Source organism: Schistocerca gregaria, chromosome X, assembly GCF_023897955.1.
Source record: "Schistocerca gregaria isolate iqSchGreg1 chromosome X, iqSchGreg1.2, whole genome shotgun sequence".
Classification (NCBI taxonomy): Eukaryota; Metazoa; Arthropoda; class Insecta; order Orthoptera; family Acrididae; genus Schistocerca; species Schistocerca gregaria.
The window spans coordinates 645,570,247-645,590,130 of NC_064931.1; the positions used below are offsets into that span (position 1 = coordinate 645,570,247).

The following is a 19,884-nucleotide window of genomic DNA, read 5'->3' on the forward strand; positions in this document are numbered from 1 at the left end:
TTTGTGCATCTAATATGCCTCTAGTCCCTGTTCTTCTAAGTGTGCAATGAGACTTAATTTCAGCATAAAATGGGGACTTACTTGCAAAGTGAAATGACTGCTACTGATTTAAACCAATGCAAACTTTCCTCATATTATACTAAATAAATGATACACATACTTGGTCATCTTGCACACAGGCCACCATCATGAAAGCATTTGTGAACTATATGTGCAGATACAGGTTGATCAGCACCCACCATGTCACTGTGTAGACAGAGAATACATTTTCAACCATCAAATTCAGAACTTTTGTATGGCCAACAATAGCATGGAAGGGCAGTTGATGTCCTCTAATCTTCAGGAAACAGAAGTTCTTTAATTATGACTTAAAGAGAGAAAAATGAGAAAGACAAATGTACTGAGTACAGTAAATCCAAGGACACATCACTCAGTATTCCAGATTTGGAATTTCAGAAAGTAAAAAAAATGTAATTAGAGTACTATAAAAGACAAGATTTAACTTATATGAATTAATACCACCATGAAAGGGAACAGAATGATGTTTGGTTAGAGAATTGTAGTCATGAATTTGTGGTGAACATGTTGATACGCTACATGCTCACTACCATTATAGTGGATCATGTCATTGGATTAAAATGGGAATACATGGGAAAAATGTGTTCCCAATCCCCATGTTCAACAGTGTGCACCAAGGTGTATGCTCCAAAGCATTTGTGTCTGCACCAGCATTGTACTTTGTCATCACATCTGCCACAGTTTGCTGCCTATTCTTCTTTACGGACTGAGGAAGTGTCCGAACTCCTGTTCGGTAATGAGGCGTGAATGTCCAACACCTTGTAGCGTACTCACCGTTTCACCATCCTTCAGCCACTTTCTATAGGTACTCACAACAATGGCACATGAACGGCCAACCAGCTTTGTATTTCCAACATGATTGCAACACCAACAGGTGGCATTCATTCTAACAGTGAGCAGTTGTCATAATATTTAATGACTTATTTTTCTGATTATATTTACATGCTAACTTCCCCCTCTCAGATAGTAATATACGTCCTCCCTCATTTGCCTGCTGTTTATATGTGATTGTTATTTCATAAAAGCACAGGAGAGAAACCTTAGGTTATAATATGTTGTTTAAGGAAGAATAAATTAACCTGTCTACTTGACAAGGGAGTAAGAACCTGTTCTCTATTTGACATGTATTTGGCTTTGCAAGTGCTGCATCCATCTGCTCCTCTGTTCCCTCTTTTCCTTTGTTTTCTTTCTGTATGTTTGGTAGGGTATTGTACTATAAAGAGACAAACAACAGCACTGCCACATTGAACCAAAGTTTATTCTTCTTCCACATACAAGTGAACAATAGTTGAAAACACAGACACAAACATAGAAACAATCCAGGTATTGATACAAGCAGCTGCTGGCAATAAGTATGAACACAGTATGAGAACAAATAAGTGCCTGCTGCATTGCACTTACAAAGAGAAGGGCTCCGGTAGACTGCACTGTGGATATGATGCTGTTTGCAGAACTCAGATGGCCCACCACTGGCAGCCTCTGTTGGCTGGCCTGCGCGGATGCCATTGGTGGAATATTTGAAGTGCAGCATGGCAGTGGTGGCTCGGTGTCAGTGCACATCTCCATGTATTATATACTGTGTTATAGCCCCCCTTACTCCCCTTGGGGAAAGGACATTCAAGTGATGTAGGCATTGGGGCAACTGCTGAAACGTTCATGGCCTCTGGAGCGAATGCCGCAGGTGATGAACATAGTGGCAGAAGGAGATTTTGGGCCAGAATCAGTGATCAAGGGTAAAAAGTGTGTGGCTATGGACATGCAAGGTAGTTGCTCGCCTTCCACTGTAAGTTCTGCCCCAACATTTAAGTGAAAACAAAGGAGTTCTTTCTGATCAAAAACAGGAAGTCGCCCAATTGGAAGCTGAGACAGAGCATGGGCATTGGCATACTGCACAGTAGGCCAAAAATTTATTTCATAGTTGTAGTGAGACAGAAACTAGGCCCAGTGCTGGAGATGATGTGCTGCTTTGTCAGGCAAGGAAACAGAAGGATTAAACAATGAAACCAAGGGCTTTTGGTCAGTAATGAGGTAGAACTTAGACTTGTACAAGAACATATGAAAGTTTTTGAGGGCATGCATGATAGCAGCACTTCCTTTTCAACTAGGAAGTAGTGCTGTTGTGCAGAGTTGAGCATTTTTCATGGATAAGTTATCAGAAATTTGGAACCCTCCTAATACTGATGTGTGAGAAAGGCCCTGAGCCTATACTGCAAGGTGACCATAGCCAAAACCCAGTGGTCACCAGAATGGAAAGTAGCCAGACAAGAAGCAGAATGTAATTTAGATTTGAAAGCATGTGTAATAGATTTTTGGCAGTAAGCAGTTTCACCTAAAATTGATTGGAAGTCTTTCACATAGGGTGAGGCAGAGCTGTGGCCACAGTGACTGATGAAGTGAAGGCTTAACACCATACTGAGAAACCTCAAACCTCAAATACACAATGGATGACTGAAAAAAGTGTGACCTGACCAAGTTCATTTCAACCCTGTAGTATGTAAGACTGTGAAAAAGGTGCGTAAGTTATGTAAATGCTCTCCCATGGATACATTGATCCATCATGATGGTGTTATCAAGGTAGTTGATGCATCCCAAAACATACATTATCAGTTGTTCGAAAAAAACACAGAAAAATTACTTGGGTGATAGCTACACCAAACAGGAGGTACTGATATTGGTATACCGAAAGGATGTGTTAATCACAAGGAGCCATTTAGAATCCTTATCCAGCGGAATCTGTAAATAAGCTTCAGATAAATCTGTTTTGGAGAAAAACTGGCCCCTGGTGAATTTAGCAAATAACTTGTCTGGAAAGGGTAAAATGTAGGTGTCATTGATAGGCTGAACATTAACTGACATTAACTGAAACTTTAAAGTCACCACAGAGGGAAAGCTAATCAGTTGCTACAATGACCTGTGCATTTATGGTGTTAATTTGATGACAACATACACATATCATCAAACAAAAGCGACGCAGGTTCCTGGAGTGGGGTGAAATGGCCAAACTCGTAGAGCTGAGGAAAAGCATTACACATGTTTAAATCAGTGACTCCGAAAGCAAGGAAGTGTTGCCAAAGCTACTTCTTGTAAGCCACCCAGTCTTCATCGCATTGTCATCAGGGGGAAATGGCAGAGGATACGCTGATGGTGTGGAAGCCTGCCCAGTCAGTGTGGCTGACAATTTTGTGATAGCAAATGTAAGAGTCTGCTGCTCCTTCAGGAGAGATTGGAGCTCTGCCTCTTTGGATGGAAGATCCAAAGGAACCTGCAAATAGACTGAGCACATGGAAGTGAACACCAGACTTGTCACCGATTGGGTCATACTGTAAGACATAAGAGCACAGCCAGGGCAAACCAAAGTTTATTATCCTTCCGTATACAAGCAAACAACAGTTGAGGGCATAGAAACAATCCAGGTACTGACACAAGCAGTTCCTGACAATAAGCATAAACACAATATGAGAGCAAGTACCTGCTGGAATGCACTTACAAAGAGGAGGGCTCCAGTACATGACAGAGCAAATGCCATACCATGTACACAAATCATGTGTCTCAGCACAGGTGGCCCCTGGTGGCTAGCCCATGCAGATGCTGTTGGCGGAAAATTCAAACTGTAGAACTGTATCATGCTGGCAGCCTGACGCCATGGTGAGTATCCAAGTATTACATAGAGGGCTATAGCAAGTAGCACAAATGTTAACAGAGTTTTTAGGTAGATAAAGACTAAAATAATTACTTGATCCAACAATTATAAGGAAATTGAAAAAAGCGATTATTTACAGTTGTTCATCATAAGATCATAATGAAGTAGACAACAGTGACTTACAAATGTAAATTTCCTCTTGAGAATATATAACTGTTTTGGGAACAACTTTTCTTTTTGATAATTCAATATTTTAAAATAAATCTTTGCTATCAAGATTAATTAAGAATATCAGTAAGTTTTGTTTAGGAGTGTCTTTAAGATTATTATCACCCATGTGTAGCTCACAATTATCTTTTCATGTTTGTAGAGATTCTACAGATGGTGACACAGTTTCTACAATGCCAAGACCCCCCAAACCAACACATCAAAGATCACTCAGTAAACTACTCTCATGTCCTGCTCCAGCCAGCTACAACAGTTCTGAGAACAGCAATGGCAGTCAGCTTCGGAATTCATGGTCAGAGGCAACTACAGATGAGGCACCACCTCTACCTCCAAGAGGACAAAGTTAGTACTTCATTTCTAACCACTTGTTGAAAATCATATAAAATTAGGTACACTTTTTCCTTTATAGTGACTTGTTTTTAATTATAATTTCTGAAGAGTGCTTAAATAGTATTTGTGTCTGAAGAGCCAAGAAATAAAACATTCTTTGCTTGTGACCCACCATTGTAGCATTATATAGTACTATTCTCATCATGTCCTTGATTTTGAAACAGAATATTTCAGTTTAAGGTCTGAGAACTCAGATGTCAGGGGCTCACATATCTGTAAACTAATAAGAGTTGTATAAATGTGTCTACCATCCTCTTCTCTGTCACAAAACCACCTTTATTCTTCATACATAAATTCTGTCCTTTTTTCATCCTGATTGTAATGTTTCTTCTCAAACACAAACCATAAGTGTTTTGCTTTGGTATTTATGTGAGATTTTTGTTCTTCTTTGTATTACTATGCTCATGATGCTCTGTTCTATTTTGAGTGATTGAAACCACTCATGTTTAGATGTAATTTGGTGTGTGGCATGCAAGTTATAGAATGACTAAGATTTCTGTTCAGCATGTATTCAGCCAGTATGCCTGGAATGAATGGTTCTGATCTCTCTACATTTCCACCATAGTCTGACTGGGAATGATTCATGTGATTCAAGAACTGATGCAATGTAGTGTTGCCATTGCTGTCAGGTTGAAAAAGCTTAATGTAGCCTAGACATTTTACTGGTTCATGCAGAGCAGTTTATTCTAAAGTCCATTCTTAAAAATACTCTACAGATGGGTTTTTCTATGGACCCCTTCTATGTACTGTGTCACTTAATACTATACATAATGATCAGAAAGTATGTTGCTATGAATCTGTAGTGAGGTAGTCTGATTATTTCTGTGTCTCTTCGTTTGGTACCATCACAGACAGAAAAGTACATTAAGGGTCACCATTACATTGTTTGAATCCAGATCTGTCACAAGAGTTCTCAGGCTCTTGACAAAAGTGATGGCTTTCATGATGTGTTTTCCTCTGTGACCCAATATAATTCCTAATAGAGCTGTCAAATATAAGGCCAGGGAGCAGATTATTGGAAGCTGACTGGACATAGGTAAGAAATTGAAGTGTTTATACTCATATGAGGGTGAAGGATTCCTTGCTCCAATAACCATTTCTTGGATGACCTGACATGCTTGTCTTATTTTGTCAGTGTAATAGCAAGTTTTGTTACCACTTATTTAATCTTCAAGAGTTAGAAACATTAAAAAGAGTGATATATGACTAATATGACTACTAGGATTCTGTTAGAGAGAATTCAGTGGTAAAAAATATCTATTATTATAAATAGTGATTTACAGTTTTTGTTCCTTGAAATTAAATATTTTATACAAAATTTCAAGTATTATGGATAAAATGAAAATATTTAAATGAAATTTTTTTCTGCAGCTCCAGACCGAAGAAACACTAGTTTATTTATTGATACAACACAAATGCCACCAGCCCCACCAAAGAGACTCATTAAAAAGGTATGTGAAATACATATATCAGTAACTTTTGTCTTGAAAACAAAAGCTAATAATATTTTTACTTAAAAAAATACTTGGGTGTTAATCAGTGTTTTTGTAGAAATCCACAGATGTATCCTAATATTCCTCTTTTTCTCATGCTCTTCCATGGTAATTGTCAGGTGTGCTTCCATGTTTTTCTAATTCTGTAAGCAACTGGAAATCAGTAACTTTCTAGCACCTATTTCGGGCCATATGTAAGATGGAAATTACAGAAGACAAAAGTGACGGTGGGGAAAAAAGGACCAAAGATGCTGTACATTGAAAATAGGCACATGTATGTTAATAATGCAGTTGATACTGAACTTTAACAGATCAAATCAACTGGATCTCTCATCACATTAATGACATGTGGCTACAAAGCAGCTTACACACTTGCTTTCATTGTTATCAAAGTGTAGCATGAGTATATAGAGCTACAGTTGCAACAAGATAAAAAGAGTCATACTGCCAGTGTGATGAAAAACAGGCATATCTTTTATTACAGTTTAACTAGATATGTCTGCTGTAAATAAAAATTAAACAATGGATTAATGTGTTATCAACAGAATACAACTCATGGTTTACTTTGATTAATGAAGAAGCTGCTTGAAAGTCTCTTGGGCATGCAGCCAGATTGATTGATGATTGTGGAATGAATTTTCAATTGTGTAATGTACCATCAACATTTCATTCCACAATGATCAATCTGACTGGATGCCCAAGAAACTCTAAGACAGCATATTCACCAACCCACGGACACACAATGAAGAAGCTTCAAGCACAGCACTGAATATTTTGCAAAAACAAGGCTATTATATAAAATGAGATGCTTATCATTACCAATGAGGATTTCATCCCATTAGGTTTGCATACACACGTCTCAATTTTGGCTTTGAGATATATTGCCAATATTTACATCTACAGAAATACTGTTTACAACACTTGCCTATGCCACAAAAAAACATTTTCTTTTACGTATTTAGTTGAAGGAAGAGGATGGCTGCAATCTCCACATGGTCTAAGTGCTGTGTGGTGCATCGTAATCTGCTACACTGTATAATCATCCTACTGCCTTAAAGAAACAATACTATTGATGGACATAGATGAAACTTTTGTTGTTCATATCCATGAAATCGTTTTAATAAGTATTGGGAGGCTCTGACTTGTACCTCCAAGATAAAGTTAATTTAATCTGTGCTCCTACAATAAAGTTATTTAGTTGTATATGTTTAATGCAATCTTTAGCAACTGCAATAAACGTCTTATTAAGACCAGACATGTTTTGCTTTATTTTAATGCCTCTTCAGAGCTCACTATAACAGTTTCGTATTTTCTTTTCTAATTTTGTTAGTTATGATCATTAACAGTTCACATGCTTTAGTTATTAGTATAAACAATTTTTATTCTTTTTTTTACTCACAGGTGCGTTTGTGCGTGCTCCTCTCCCCCCCTTCACCTCCCCCCTCCTCCCCTCCACCCCCCCCCCCCCCACCCCTCCACACACACATGTATGTGTGTCGAGTTTTTACACACAACACTTTCACTGTGCTTGATATATTCACACTTATATGTTCGGAAGTATCACTGACCTTTTGCCATTTTGCTTTTTTTTGTTTAGATGTTATAGTATGCATACATCTTTTGTTCATTTGGATAGTGGTGGAAGTGTCTGCTATCGATCTGTGAATGCGTATGTTTTCTGACGAGAGAGGTGATTATCTCTCTCTCTTTCTCTCTCTCTCTCTCTCTCTCTCTCTCTCTCTCTCTCTCTCTGTGTGTGTGTGTGTGTGTGTGTGTGTGTGTGTGTGTGTGTGTGTGTGTGTGTGAAGGGAGCTAATATGTCCTAGCTACTGTGTGTGTAAGTTATTGCTTTGCTATGGTACAATGGAGGATGATCTACTATTGGAATATTACCCAGTCTGGGATATTATTTTGTGGTGTCTATGAGGTTGTTCTTTCTCAATGATATGTTTTATTAATTTAAATAGCATCTAGTTGCTGAAGTTTGTCTAGTTAGTTATTTAGTGTTTGTTCTCTATTTTTGCATTTAGAATTTGGAAGTTTTTTTGTAGGTATAGGAGATGTTTCTTCTTGCTGAATCTGACTATTTTCATGTCCTTTTCTATTGTGATAGCATGGTGGTTTCCTTGCTGGAGGTTTTCTGCAAATGTTGAATGGCTGCTGTCGTATGTCCATGGTCTTGTGTGTTCCTTATACCTCACTTCAAAGTTCTGCCTGTATTTTCTAGGTATAAAGTAGTACAGTTGTTACTGTAAAATACCAGGTTTTTGGTAGATGTCAGTTTTATCTTCCTTTTTTTGTCATTTCAGTACAGAGTTGTTGATTTGGTGTGCTATTTTTATTCCTTGTTTCTTGAGGATGTTCACAATTTGTTTCCATATGTGAGTGTTTACAAGCTTGTCTGTTGAGATTCTGTGTTATTCTCTTGCTGTGTGTGGTAGTGTTGATACTGGTATATGTTTGTGGTGGGCGATGTGTGTCTCTGGATTTGTGTGGTGTTTATTTTATTTTATTTTATTTTTATGTTTTTCTGGATTTTTCTGTTCACTTTTGTTACCAGGGCTCTTGGTATCCATTATTTTTTGCTATCTGAATGATAATGTCCAACTCCTTACTACAGTTATGTTTGTCAAGTGGTATTGTGTTTAATCTGTGGACCATGTATCTGAAGGCAGAGTCTTTTTGAGTCTGTGGATGGTTTGATGATTGCTGTACTGTGTGTCTGTTGTGGATTTTCCTGTAAATGCTAAATGAATGTTGCTTATTTTTTTTTGTGATGGATATACATAAGAAGTTTCTTTGGCCTGTTTGTTCTGTCTCTAATGTGAACATTATTTTTTTGTGTAATGTGTTTATCTCTGCATGTAGTGGTTCTGTTTTATTTCCTGGTTAGATCTACCAAGCAGAGGATGTCATTATGTCATTCGTGTATCTCCACCAATACAATATATTGTATTTTCCTGGTACTATTTTCTGGACAATTCTTTCTTCTATTTTGTTTCCAGAGACTCGGGATATCATTGGCAACCCACCTTCTTGTAGGTAGAATTCTTTGTTGAATTTGAAGTAATTTTGGTCAGTAATGAGGTGTATGAGTGTGCTTATCTCTGTTACATGTTCTTATGGTAACTCATTGTAAATAGCTAGGTCTTGTTCTATTATCCTGTATGTTCTTTGACTGGGATTGTGGAGTAAATGTTTTCTACATCAACTGGGACCAACATAGCTCAATCTGGAATATATAGATCTTTCATGTGGTTTATTATTTCTTCTATGTTTTTCACTGTCAGTTTGTGTTTTACACTGTTGTGTATGTGTAGTATATGTGTGATGAGGATGTATGTGGATGTTTTTCTGTAGTTAACAGCTGGTCTCACACTTTATGAAGCTTTGGTTGGTGAGCTTTGGGGCATTAGGATCATGTGCAGTTGGTTTTTGTCTGTCATCCAGTGTGCGTAAATTTTTCATTTGTGTATGGAACCTTCTTGTTGTGTCTGACTTTAGTTTTGTGATTTTATTGTGCGAATTGAATTCTTGTATCTTGTTATTGTATTCTTGTTTATCCATAAGGAAAAATGTATTCCTTTTGTCTGCCTTTGTTGTAACTTCATTGTCTCCATGTAGTTTTTCTCAAAGAGTTTTCATAGTTTTAGCTTCTGTGGTTATCTCTCTTGCTTTATCGTGTTCATGTCCTCATTATGTGATGTTTTTGATTTATTTGCCTATTAATTCTCTTGTTAGGGATATGTTCATGGTGCTTGTGTCTTTCCTCTGTTCTTGAGACAACATGTTCTTAGATTGCATGATCAGACTTTCTATGAAATGTTCATTTATTTCTGTTTTTACATTGTGTTTTAAACCTTCATGTAACACCTGTGTTTCTTTTTCATTAAGTTTGGTGTCTGCAAGGCTTATGAAACATGGGTAGAACAGATGTGTATGGGTCTGTCTGTTTGGGGTGTTTAACTGAATTTGTTTGTCCATAAGCATCTTTAGTTTCTTAGTCTGTCTTCACTTTAGTTGTTCTATGATATTACAAGTGTGTTTGTCACCTTTGTTCAGCATATAGCAGAGAGGATGTTGTTGTTTATAGTGTCACCTAAGTGCAAGTGTGCTTCATACAATTTATGATTCAGTATGCATTTTTTTTTGTGTGTGTGTGTGTGTGTGTGTGTGTGTGTGTGTGTGTGTGTGTGTGTGTGTGTGTGCATTTCATCGAAGAAAGAAGGCCCAATAACGGTAGATCTGGTAAATCCAACCGATACTGTGACTTTCTCATCACGCAATGGAGTTTCCACAACAGTTTTAGGATTTTTGGTACCCCAAATTCTGCAGTTGTGGGCGTTGACAGACCTTTGGAGCGTGAAATGAGCTTCGTCGGTCCACAACACGTTACTCAACCAATCATCATCTTCATCTTTTGAAACGCCCACACCGCAATTTCCATCTGCTTCACTAAATCGCCAGGTAACAGTTCATGATGAAGATGAATTTTGTACAGATAGCATCAGAGGGTATGCCTAAGTGCCAACCACACAGTAGTGTATGGAATGCCGGTGCGATGTGTGACTGCACAAGTCCCCGTGCGTAGACGAACCCGCTACAGTCTCCATTTCTTCCTGAACTGTCTCAGCAGCATTATGCCTTGTGCTCGGTTGGCCACTACGGGGTCTATCGTCTAAACTACCCATGACTTCAAACTTCAAAATCATTCTCGCCACAGCTGCATTTGTCATCGTACCTTTACCCATTCGAATCCCCTTCCTATGGCAATAGGATCATAATGCTGAACTAGCACATTCCCCATTCTGATAATACAGCTTCACTGAAAGCGCCTTTTCAGATAATATCAACATGCTGTGACTGCTGGCGCATCTGATTCTCTCTCTCATTACGGCTCCTTTTATACATGATTGTCATGTGCAGTCACTGACATTTTGCTGTCCAGTACCATCTGTCAGACATTTTGTGAACTTTTTTTTTTTGTTCCAATAAAGCCCCATGTCATTCCAAGCATCTGTGTCAATTTTTACCTCTCTATCTACATTATTCCGTGGTTTATTAAGTTTTCAAAATTATACTGACTTTTTGATCAGCTGGTGTATCTGCAGTGATTGAGAAAGCTCTAAATGTTGGTGCAAAAGTAAAACAAATGTATGCTACTGTTTGTGAATATTACAGTGCTCTGAAATAATGGTCTGAATCACTTCAAAGTTGGAGGATGTGTACAACAGTGGAATCATAATAAGTTATTAAGAATGCAGAGAGATGGTGTATACATAGGCCTAGCACTGCCAATTTTTGTGTGTTCAGACAAGTCAGTGGTTATGCCTTGTCCAGTTGGTGCAAAGCTGTCAAAGAAAGTGGAAATTTGAAAGTGAATACCAGTATGCTTCATCACTGTCAAAGAATGCAATAGCAGTGTATGAGTGGGTTTGAGTAGGACAGAATGTTTGGTCCCTGGGAAACAGGTTTATCATACTCTGACATTGTGGCCCATACAAGGCATGTTGATATGACAGTGATGTGTGTGTGGAACTAGTGGATAGAAGAAGATCACACTCAGTGGTGAGTGGGTACTGAACTACACAATGTGACAATAATGAGGGGCAACTGCTATCTAGTTCACATGGCCATAACTGACAGAACAGCTTTGTCAACAATGTTGATTTCATATTGGAGTACTGCAACATGTGTAGACATGGCTGCATCAACAATTCAGTACCAACTTACAAGCACTGGATTGGTGGCATGCAAGCCATTGTGTTGCCTTCCACTGACCATAAAGCACACCACTGCTTTGGACTGCAATGACGGAATGCCTTTACTGCCATGCTGAGTGGCAGAATGTAGTGTTTTTGGAAGTCTTACTTCAATATGTCCTACAGCGATGGCTGTGTATGTGTTTCTTTCTACCACAGTGAACACAGTGGGGCAGACAGCTTTTTTAAGTAGCATAGTGGACAATGGCAAGTGTGATGATTTTGGAATGCCGTTATCTATTACATGAAGTCTTGTCTCCTACATATTGAGGAAAATCTGAACTACAAACACTACATCAGGGAAGCCTTAGAGCCAGAGGCATTGCCCCTCCTAAAACCAGATACACTTATCATATTTTAACAGGACAAAGCCTGGTAACATGTGGTGAGGAATGTGAAGGCCTTCTTTGAAGAAAGACTTGTACGTCTGCTTCCCTGTCCTGCACATGTGCCTGACAGGTTTCCCTTCAAACTAGTCTGGGGTATGGTTGTTCAGCACCTTATTCATTCTGGTTTTCCTGTGGACAGCATTGATGTTTTATAGGCATGCCTAATAACCATGTGACAGTATGTTTTTCAGTAATATATCCAGATTCTCTTTCAGCCCATTCCATGACATCTAAAGACTCTGTTTGTAGCACTGCAGCTTTCTCACTACAGTGAATTCTGACAGTCAAGGCACTTGTATAGTTCTGTAATACTAATAATTTATATTTTGTCATGTCCGTAATCAGTGGAATAAATATCATTGTAATCACATGTCTCCTTCTTGATGTTGCAATTTTCATGAACAGTAGTATGTGTGTGCATTAGCATTATGACATACCATTCCAATATTTGGTATTCCTCGTAAGTACTTCACCATTCCCAAACAGATGTAACATTATGACACTTAATTATTATGATGGCTGATGTGAAAGTTCAGTTAGTGATTTTTCAGATCAGTATAGAAGTTTCACCATATAGCTATTCCCTCTCACAAGTAACAAGTAATAATTGTATATAAAATCTTCTAACCTGATCTGAAAAATCAACATTATGTCACGTGTATCTGTGATCGAAAACTGCAAGAACAAATAATATTATAAATGTTCCTGTGTGCGGACCTGCAATATAAAGTAAACTGAGAGCTATAAACCTATATGTAGAGATATTTCCTAGTGTGTCTCAGTGCTAACCACTTGAAAAATAATTTCTGAAATATTTTGTTTTTTCTTTGTGATTACAGGGTTCATCAATTGTAGGCAGCATAGATTCAGCTATGGATATTAATGCTGATGCTGAAACTGAAAGCAGTAGTGATGGGCACGACCTGCGTGATTCTGGGTACTCAGAGTTTCCAATGTCCCGCACAACTCCAACCAACAATTTTAACAATATGCCGTATGAAGACTTTGTATTACCAACACATTTTGGTGAGGTGAACATTTCACCACCAGTTCTATCACCTCGCACCCAGTCATTTCCTACACCACCACCAGTTCCTCCAAAAGCAACAGCCAACATGATTCCAAATATATCACCAGAAACTTCCCCTCCAAGAACAAGCAGTGGAACCTTGGAACGAAATCAACACTTATCTTCCTTTGTTGACAGTGGTGTAATTACATTACCATTGTGTATTGCAGAAAATTACTCAGTTCCAAAGAAAAATGAAAATGTACAGTAAATTGTACTGATCATATTTGTGTTGTGAGCCCATTTAGTGACTGCTGCTGTCCAGTGTGTATATACCAAAAAACATCCTGAACTCCAGCACCAAAGAGTGTTCCTACTCTTTTCAGTTTGTGCAATAATTTATGTATGTTTATCATATTCCATACATTTCTTCCACTAAATTTGTGACCTTTCAGCAAGAAACTGCTGTGCAACCAGGAACCTTTTATGAATTATTAGTACCTTAGTTCTATGTTCTTAACAGCAATAAACTTTCATGCCAGTTAGTGCGATACTGCATGGTTTTCAGTTCAATTATTTTGTATTCCAAGTTCTCAAATGAAAGATGGATGTTCAGGATGAGAATATACTATAAAAGAGCATTTTTTGTGCTCAGACTGTCTGTGAAAAACTTTTTGTGTGTAGTATGTGTCTTTCAATAATTACTACATTATGCGTATGAGAGAATGTAATATTTGATTACATGGAATCACATAAATAGGTGCAACTGAAATTTTCATTAGTTTACATTTCTGTGCCACATTTTACTATATTCACTGTGAATGTTTCATTCATATTTATAAACAACAGCTGTTGAGCCCTTAATTTCTGATTGTGACAGTTCAAATGTTTTCTTAAAAAAATAATCAAACAACCAGATGGTCAGGTTTTTGGTAGAGAGATACAATGCTGACAAAAGTGTTTGTTGGTGTAATATACTCTATTTTTGTTTGACCATTTGAATGTCTATGCTATGTGGGATTTAGACACTAGCTCACAGCATGTGAAGTGTGAACACCAAAGCTGTGTTGTCATCATACGTTTTGCAATACTATTGCTAACATGCTAAGTGATATCAAGATTGTAATTTTTGTATATTGGAGTAATGAATAAGGAATTCATAGTTATGTTCTCATTATGGTAGAACAGAGCAAAAATAACACAAACAATGGTGATATATAATTTTACTATTTTAATGAATAGCAAAGATAAGTGGATGTACACTGATCCTCAGGAAACTAATTTGATTTTTAAACGTTTGTGATTTTATAATTTGTGAAACTGGTAAAAAACTATTCCTAATGTATTATCTTTATCTTTTTCCTTTAATGAGGGAATTATGTAAATATGATAGTATGATAGAATGAAACTGTACAGATAATTAGTTAATCATTGATTACATGAGAGAAAGAAACCTGTATATGGAGCAACCACATAAATTCTGTTAGTGTAAGTTATTTTTATTTATATGTGTAATAGATGTACATACTAAAGTGAGGTAACTCAGAAAGTCGTCTTTGATAAATATTGAAATAAAAAAGAAAGCCATTACCCATTTCTTTTATTGTTGTCAAAATTATTTCCTTCTCATGACAACAATTATCATGGCATATTATTTCTCTGGCTCTACTTTTCCCTCATGAAATTTTAAACTTCCATCTCTGTACCTTGTGGGCCATTATTTGCCTATATACCTGTGATACAGAGTGTTTGTCCCATTTCATTCAGTGACACATTGTAGGAAAGAAACAGTGTTTAAAGTCCTTTATATACATTGTTATTAATGGTAACTTCATCAAAACTCTGAGAAATATAGAAAACAGCAAATTATTTTTATATTTCTTGCTGAAAATTGATTCTTGAACAGACATTAGTAGCTTTTCAAAAAATCTTTCTTTCCAGAGATTGTGGCTTAAAAGCAAATGACATTTTGAAACTATCATGTTATCTGATTGAATCAGTCATCAATTGGGCTGCCTATAAGATGTCCAGACTCCACTGCCAATCTGATCTAGAGCAAATTCCTGTCATTTGTACAGTATCCAAGACTAGGTTGCAATGATGCATTTTATACATTTTATATTATGAAAACACTCAGCTTACCAGTCTTCCACAAATGAATCAGTAATCTAATTTATTTTACATAGTGTCATTATTTGATATCATACCTACAAACCAGTATGTAAAAACAAACTGTACAGTGTCCATATTTGTGTGTTTAACCTACTGGAATAGTGGGTAATAAAATATTTCATAAGCTTCATTTTTTTGAAATTCGAATTGAGAGATAAATCTCACAATAATTTCTAGATTCATAACTGGTTAATACATATTTGAGATTACATGCAGCAGCTCATGTAAGGATTTAACATTTACAGAAATTCTTGCACACAACTTTTGTAGCCAATCTTGAATGACAATGAACTTGCTGATACTTTGATTGACAATGCACTAAGACTCATCTAATCACACAGTGAAAATATACCCCTTAATGTGACAAATGAGATAGTTGTTCCTGTAAGTTAAAGTTTTTTTCTAGTCTCTTTCTGTGAACAAATTGCAGTCTGCAAATTTTTGTATGGAACTGCTAAATGACATGTTTCTATTAAGATATGCTATATAATTTTATATTCAAATATTTTATTACTTTGGTACTAATTTATGATATTTGAATAAAGAAGAAGTGAAATGAATAAAGTTATGGGTGTATGACTACATTGTTAGAATTACAAAGCATAATAAGTAGTATCAGGTGAAGTAGAAGTTAATGACATTATGTTATGTAGAAAGTGACATGGTCCAACAGTTGCTGAATGCTCTAGACATCAGAGAACTGGAACCATGACACTCGTGGTAATATTCTCACATTTCAAATACAGTTGACTGAAATTCTTATTTATAATTTTTGTGCATTCTTTCTTTTCTGTGGATGCACTGAAACAAGCAATATGAAACAGTTAAAGTATAAGGAAGATGTTAATTTCTGTTATTTGCCACAGTATATTTTTTATGAGACTGCTTTATTTTTCCATAGTTTGTGGGAAACATGACAGATAAGAAATTATTTCATGTGGATTAGTGTCAAGTATCTGAAGACTGTTATTTCATGAGGAGATTATGCTTTTGACATTTCAGTAATTCTTTTTGTAGAGAATATTTTTGTAAATAAAATAAATTTATTCCTCTTTGACCTGTGGTAAAGAATTTGTACCACAGGCGTACAGTAGTGAATTAAAAGGCACAATCATCCTAGAGAATTGTCATTTGATAGTGACTATAATGTCTTTGTTATGCTACAAGCATTAAACTCAGGTAGCATGTAACTGAAACTGCCAGTCTTTTAGACAGACAAGATATTTAATATCATAGAAATACCTGTAGCTCTTCAGTCACATGTGACATCATTGTTGTACACATTAAAAAGGTAAGAAATTCATAGGAAGAAACTCCTCCATTGCACAATGAGCTGTAACATGAAGACAAAGTAAAAGGTAACTAAAAGTGGTCTTTATTTACAATTTGAAAATATATATTTGTGACTACCTGAAGGTAATATTAGAAAATTATTCAAAATTTTCTATTATGTTTATTGTGGAAAATAGTGTAGCATGTAGGAATTAATTGATGAATGAATGGCTGATATACATTCCAAAAGACTTTCATACAAGCAAGTTTGTTAGGTAATTTTGCCATCAAGGATATAGTACATGGGGATCTAGAGAAAATGAGGTGTAGGTAGCATTAGAACAGTCCATGTGTACAGTCTATCAACTTCATATGACAAAGGAAAACAACCAATTGGATTTGGTTCATAATTCACTTATTTTACATTATCACATATATTCATGTTGGTAATGTATATGACAAAATTCTGCCAGATTCCTACTCATAATATTACTTATAGTTGTTAATAGATCATTTAATATCAATACCTATTGAATGATTAAACTCACAGCCACATAGTTATCATTAGTCACTGATTCAGTTGTTGTCTTTTCTATGCTGAAATGTTGGTAGCTTTGATGTTCAAGATATTAAGTTATTCACATCTAACTCTGAAAGCAATATCGGTTTTCTTCAAAATACAAAGACTGATGTATTGCAGCTGTAAACATATTATTAATGTTGTGATGGATATGATATCCATCAGTTCCTACTTTCAGACTATATGATATTCAATATATTTTTCATAGTATATCACGTTGCCCCATAAGTGTCAAGACATTTACATTTAATTTTAATATCAATTAGTACAACTGAAACTGCCTCAGTTGCTGTGATTTATAGTGCATTGCACTGAATCTTCTGTTGTGTACAAAAGTGGCTCCTTTTTCCACATATGTTTATTCAGATTGTTAATACCTATTTGGATGAAGATTTCTTATTTACTGGTGTATTATTAATGACAGAACTAACAATGTTTTGTGGGGGTTAAAGGGACCAGACTGCAAAGGTCATCAGTCCCTCACTGTCAGTCTCAAAGTCTTCTGACACCATTTTATCTCAGAAATATGTGTGGTTTTCATCTGTGAGTGTTCTAGTACTTGGCAACAAAGACATTGCTGAAACTTCTGGAGAAATCTGTATTCATATTTGAGTTGTCCAAGCCAATACACCACAATCATTAAATGACAACTTATTTGTTCCTCTTACAATTCGAAATATATGTTGTGTGTAAATAAAAAAGGGCCTTAATGTGTGATTCTTTTTTATCTATTTAACTGTTGTAATCTTTGCATGATATGTATGTAGAAGGAAGTAAAATTTCCTGAGAATGTCTTTCAAAGACACCTTGTAAGAATTTTAAGAATAGCATTTCATTTGATGTATGATTTCCTTTTTCTGCCATCTCACATTGAAAGCTGTTAAGTACTTATTTAGTATCCTCATATAAATCAGACAAATCCCCAATCAAATCTGTCATTATATATATAGAGTGATTATTTTGTACATCACTCCAACTGTTATTGGTGTATTGTAATTCTTCCAGATTTTTAGAAAAGTTATCTTAGGACATCATTCCCTGAAGAAGATATTGTAATCCATGGATAGTCCTATAAAGCTACAATATTTTTCTAAATTATTTCTAAATATTGTGAATATTAGTACAATAGTGAAAATATCTGGTGGAATATGAGCATTAGAATAAGTGAAGTCAGCCATTCACCATATTATTCAGATGTTGAGCAGTGAATAGGTACATAAATAATAATTTAAACATAAAAAATCATGCTGCGAGAATTTTTACCTGCATGTGTGCTATGAAGAAGGATGTGAGTTTATAATCTGAGTACTTGTTTATGTGTCTACCCACCACTCAACACCTCTATTTTACAGCAAGCAGAGGTCCTTACTTGTTCCATTATTTTGCAATTTAGTGCTTTAATGAATCTTTCTCAAAGCATTTTTGACATTTTTCCCAATTATGTCTCATACCTTATAAGGATATCGTTAGGAAAAGAGTAATGAGTAACAGTCATATCATTTTCCACCAATATCACATATTTGAAAACTATATTCATTAAAATATAGCTTCTGTGTTTAGAATAAAAAGAAGATAATAATTCACTACCTTTTTTATTAGGTGCATAGTAGGATTCTGTGGTCTGATGCTAACTGTACTGCCAGAATTGTCTCATCATTAGGATATGGACTGTACCTCATTATTATGATAGAACTGATCCCCACTTTATTGCATTGATGGCTAGTATTGCCACTCATTCAAGTTGTCTGTTGCTGCACTTGTGAAATCAAACACTAACCAGGACTTTGACTGAAGTTTGCTGAATATGAAATGAGAATTGTATTACATAGAAATTTTGAGAGGAAATTCCACACTGAGTTTTAACGTTTAACTTAAATGAAAAAAAAACACAAAAATGTCAGAGAGATCCACTTAGATTTTTTAATGATAGACTTTAAGGTCTCTCTTACTTTTTCAAGAGAAGAATTTGGAAAGAAATGTCATAATTTCATCTGTATGTGTCTACATAAGTTTCTGTAGGCAATAAGAAACTGGTTTTGACTAAAGCCTGGAATGAAGTGTATTGCTCATTTCCATGTGTCAGCCACATATTTATCATTTATTTCCTTATGCAATGTAGAACTTATTTTGTTATCACACATGTGAAAAAATATTTGGTATTCATTCATACAAACAAACACACACACACACACACACACACACACACACATGCTGTAATACACCTTATATGTATTTATTTTAAAAAATCTGTTGTTTATGAAAGTAACAACACAGCTTAACAATGAACAACTATAACACAATAAGTGAAAATGGAGCTGAGGTATAATTGTTAATCTTAGGCAAAGTGTTTTATTTAGTTCATGAATGTGTTTTGAAAAGTATATTTGTAATTGGTGGCTATAATAATCTAATTCCAAATATTGAAACCTAAGTCAAGTGTTTCAGAATGTGATACAGTACATAAGTTGTTTGTTTTGTACCTAAGCATACTGCTATATGTCTCACATTTATTTTTATGCATCATAAATGTATATATCAAACTCTATTGTTTCTATACAGTATTGTTCTGTTGCTTGTAACTTTGTAACTGTGGTATTTCAGCTTTATGTGTTGACCTAGTTGCCTATATCACTCTAGTTGCAGACTTTCCAGTTCCACTCTTTGAGAAGATTTAGTGGTAATGGAATAGTTACAAATATGTCCACAAATAAAAAATTTGTCGCTACAAACAACTTTTTTGCAGCTCACTTTTGTTGTTTGTGAATGGAAAAAATGAAGAGCTCATTCATAATCTAAAAAAAAACTGTGCAAAATAAACTGCCTTCCTCAGAACAATACATGTTATTTTTATATGCCTTTAAACCAATGAAA

The 19,884-nt window shown here is 35.8% G+C and overlaps 1 protein-coding gene across 4 annotated transcripts in view; it reads left to right on the forward strand.

Annotated features, from left to right (window-relative positions):
* The window catches only part of LOC126299499 (dedicator of cytokinesis protein 3), a 951,484-nt gene extending 932,262 nt beyond the window's left edge, over positions 1-19,222 (forward strand). For all 4 annotated transcript variants that reach the window (XM_049991443.1, XM_049991445.1, XM_049991444.1 and 1 more), the window contains 3 exons: positions 4,089-4,288; positions 5,708-5,787; positions 12,820-19,222. In XM_049991443.1, coding sequence (XP_049847400.1) covers positions 4,089-4,288; positions 5,708-5,787; positions 12,820-13,260 — 721 coding nt within the window. In that variant the 3' untranslated portion in view covers positions 13,261-19,222. The remainder of the gene's footprint in view (positions 1-4,088; positions 4,289-5,707; positions 5,788-12,819) is intronic.
* Positions 19,223-19,884: the final 662 nt, after the last annotated feature.